Source organism: Gossypium raimondii, chromosome 7 (genome assembly GCF_025698545.1).
Source record: "Gossypium raimondii isolate GPD5lz chromosome 7, ASM2569854v1, whole genome shotgun sequence".
NCBI lineage: Eukaryota > Viridiplantae > Streptophyta > Magnoliopsida > Malvales > Malvaceae > Gossypium > Gossypium raimondii.
Window position 1 is genome coordinate 32,285,607 of NC_068571.1, and position 4,426 is coordinate 32,290,032.

The window sequence follows — 4,426 nt, forward strand, 5'->3', positions numbered from 1 at the left end:
AATCAAATTATATCAATTCGGGTTGGAACCAAATCCCTGTTTCCTTGATGCTGCAAGGATAATTGAGATTAATATGGTAGTTTCTGTTATCGAAAATTACAGGTTAATAATCCCAACTTGATAACCTAAAATCATTTCACACAGTCAAAATAAACACGAAAACAAAATAGGTGTGATTAGAAGGAAAACAAAAATTTCAAGAGGAGAAGAAGCAAGTTTAAGTCTAACTTAATGAGTTAAAGTCACAGTCTTACTGTTAAAATAAACAAAGAAAAGTAGACAAAGCTTATAGGTGTGCATGCAGAAGATTTTAGGATCTTGTGGCCCCCACCTTATAAGTTACAAAGCTTATAAACTCCCCCTCCATCCCCCTTTTTTGTCCAATGCTCCCCGTATTCTCTTTTGGTTTTTTCTTTTCCTTGTAAAATTTAAGATGATTTAATGGCTCATTTGTTGTAAAGAACTTCCAAAATCTCTGCCTTTTAGATTCCCTCCTGTATTGTTTTCCTTCTTTTTGTATTTGTCAGCCATGGAAGAACTTATAATCTCTCCATCTTCATCTTCTTCACTGGTCTATATGACCCAGGAAACTTCACCTTCAACTCTCCAGCAGAGGCTCCAATTTGTGGTGCAAAGCCAGCAAATTTGGTGGACATATGCTATATTTTGGCAGACATCAAACGATGAACATGGTCGTTTGTATTTGTGCTGGGGAGATGGTTATTTTCAAGGCACCACCAAAGGTACGCCTCCAAAATTATTAAGCGCCAACAATTCGTGCCTAGAAAATGAAAGAAGAAAGGAGATGAAAGGGGCCCAAACTCTCATTCGAGATAACCATGAGGTAGATGTGTCGATGATGGACGGCACCACCGGGGTCAGTGATGCTGTATGGTTCTACGTGATGTCATTGACTCGATCTTTCCCTGCTGGAGAAGGGATTCCAGGCATGGCTCTAAGTACTGGCTCTTTGGTTTGGTTAACCGGTGCTCATGCTTTGCAGTTTTACAACTGTGAAAGAGCTATAGAAGCACAAATGCATGGCATTGAGACAATGGTCTGTATACCAACTTCTTGCGGGGTTCTTGAATTAGGATCCGTAGAAATGATCAGTGAAAATTGGGGTTTAGTCCAACAAGTGAAATCCCTTTTCGGAGCTGATCCCATTGACTTGGTACAAAAGCAATCAAGTACAGATCCAACTCTAACCCCACCTTCAATCCCCTTCCTCGACAGAAACATCTCTTTCGCAGACATCGGTATAATTTCCGGTGTTGAAGAAGAAGAAGAAGATGTAGGTCCTGATAATGAAACCAAGCAAGAACACCACAACCACCCAACCAAGAAATATTTCACAAAACTTGGGCAATCTTCTTCTGTGGACTCGGAGCATTCTGACTCGGATCGTCCATCACTTGCCATGAGTCATTTAGAGCAGAAAACCCCACAGAAACGTGGAAGGAAACCCGGACTTGGACGAGAGACACCGTTGAACCACGTGGAAGCTGAGAGGCAACGCCGTGAGAAGCTGAACCACAGGTTCTACGCCCTCCGAGCCGTAGTCCCGAACGTGTCGCGCATGGACAAGGCATCGCTCTTATCTGACGCTGTCTCATACATCAATGAGCTAAAAGCGAAAATCGAAGAACTGGAATCGCAGCTTCAGAGGGAGTGTAAGAAACCTAAGGTAGAAATGGTTGATGTTACGGATAACCACAGCACAACCACTTCCGTGGAACAGGAAGCAGCAAAGCCTGATAATTCACCATCCCCTGCAACAGCAGGGTGCGTTGGCCTTGAATTTGATATCAAGATCATGGGGAATGATGCAATGATTAGGGTTCAATCAGAGAATGCGAACTATCCAGTTACTAGGTTAATGGTTGCCCTTCGTGATCTGGAGTTTCCGATCCATCATGCAAGCATGTCGTGTGTTAACGAGACCATGCTCCAGGATATCGTCGTCAACGTCCCTGATCTTGAACTCAGAAATGAACAAGGCCTCAAATCTGCTCTTCTCAGGAGGCTAGACCACTAAGTTTATCTAGTAAGTGTGTGAGGTGAACATCTTTTTCAATGCTTTAGTTTCTTCCTACTGTCGCTTTGTTGGTTTGCCAAATCTCACTCTCTTTATTTATTTGCGGTTTGGTTTTGTATTTTTGTGTCCTGTGGTTTCCCTTTCGGGTTTGTTTTCTGCTTTGTCTTGTATAATTAAGAGATAAAATGAGCAAATATGTTTCCAACAATTTGTATTTTGCCGTTCTTTGCCTGCTTTATTTCATCCGTTTCTTGCTACGTATTTTACTTCTTGCTGTTCCCCAAGTCTAAACTGTTCACACTCTTGAATTTTCACCAAAATATCAGCTGTATGTGCTTGTAAACCTATAAAATGCCTCTATTTCACTCCAAATCAGGTAAATGAAACCATTCCAAGCAACTTCAAAATAACAATTAATTATCAACCACACCACGTTTATGAGTATAAATATATGTATTATAGATTACGACGTGAATGTTTGAATAATGTAATAAACATGATGAATTTAAATATTGTTAATGTGTCGGCAACAACATGTGCTTATTAATTAATCATATTTATGTTTAGCTTTTACCTCAATTGATATTTTTATTATTAAAATTATGAGTCCTGCATAATATTTCAATTTTAAGATTTGAGACATTTATAAATAATTTAATAATTGTATAAAAAATATAAATATTAGAATTTTTAACCAAAGGGTTAATATGATAATTCTATTTAACCAGTAAAATTGATAATAAAAAAGGCTTAATATCTATTTTTCTTATGTACTATATACAAATACTCAGTTCGGTGCTTTAAGAAAATTTTTGCTGGTTTAGTGTATGAACTTTCATTCCATCAACCACTTTGTTACTTCCACGTTTTTAATTAAAAGAAATATCAAATAAACTAATAAAAGGTTGACATGTGCAAAATAGTAAAAGAAAATTCTAACATTTTCTATAAATACTTAAAATTCCAAACAAAATCTAAATAAATAATAATATTTTTAAGTTTTTAAATTATAAGAATATATAAAATTATTTACAAATACTCTTTTAGAAAAAATGTGGACAAATTGGATGTCCTAATGAGATCAACCTTGACGTACATTTGTCTAGGTTTAATTTTATATACATTTTAATAATTATATATATATATATCTAATTATAAAAAAATTCTCTTAGTTTTTCGAATTTTAGTTTTTGAATTACATATATTTTCAAAAATTTATAATTTTTTTATTTTTCCTCAAATTTATGTTTTTTTAAATTTTTTAGAATTCTAAGAAAATTTGACTTTTTTCACATGGTAGCAGTTCATTGGTTTATGTAGTTTTTTTTGTAACGGGAATCAATGAATTACCAAAGTGCATGACCAAAAGAAAGTTTAAGTATCAATCTGACTTAAAAAATTTCTTGAGTATTCACTACACCAGAATAGGCTTTTAGCGGCGTTTGGAACAAAAGCGCCATAAAAAATCGAGCATTAGCGGCGATTTAGCCAAAGCGTCACTAAAGGTAGAGCATCAGCGGCGATTTCCCAGAAGCGCCGCTAAAAATAGGAATTAGCGGCGTTTTATATAAAGCACCACAAAAAACCTAAGACCAACGTTTTTTTTGCGATTTTTTAAACCTTTAGCAGCGTTTTTATCTAAGCGCCGCTAATACTCGGATATTTAGCGGCGTTTTTATCTCAGCGCCGCTAATTCTCTGGCCTTTAGCGGCGTTTTTATCTAAGCGCCGCTAATGCTCGGATCTTTAGCGGCGTTTTTATCTGAGCGCCACTAATTCTCTGGCCTTTAGCGGCGTTTGTAGCTAAGCGCCGCTAATGCATTTACCTTTAGCGGCGTTTTTGCCGAAGCGCCGTTAATAGTAACAAAAATCTTATAAGTTGAAATAATTAATATTTTGTTCTATTTATTATATAGTGGTACAATTTACATTTAAATTATAATTAACAAATAATATTGATTAATACAAAAAGTTTTTATTAAAGAGAAGTCGTATATATATAACAACTAACTATTTATTACTAATTTTCAATCACAGTTGATTTAAACTACTTTACGAGAGAAAATATATTAAATTATCAATAAAATAAAATATAATAAAACTTAAATTTTGTATTGTAAAGAATAAATTAAAATAGAATTAACTTTTATAAGAGTAATAAATTTTGGTAGTCTTGTTCGACTAAATAAATCAAAGGAATTAATATAAAACACCAATTTATACAAAATATATTTTAACAATTAATTATTGTTTAATCGATTTTGACTATATTTTATGATTATATATATTAAAGATTTAGGAATTTTTTATGGACGGTATTTTAAGGAGTACGGGTATAGATTTAAGGTTTGGGATTTAAGGTTAATTTAGGGGTTAGAGGTTTAAGGGT

General features: G+C 34.6%; 1 protein-coding gene across 1 annotated transcript; it reads left to right on the plus strand.

Annotated features, from left to right (window-relative positions):
• Positions 1 to 398: 398 nt before the first annotated feature.
• Positions 399 to 2,246, plus strand: LOC105771003 (transcription factor MYC2). Its single transcript, XM_012592394.2, has one exon. The coding sequence runs from the start codon at positions 530 to 532 to the stop codon at positions 2,036 to 2,038; it is 1,509 nt and encodes a 502-aa protein (XP_012447848.1). The 5' UTR covers positions 399 to 529; the 3' UTR covers positions 2,039 to 2,246.
• Positions 2,247 to 4,426: the final 2,180 nt, after the last annotated feature.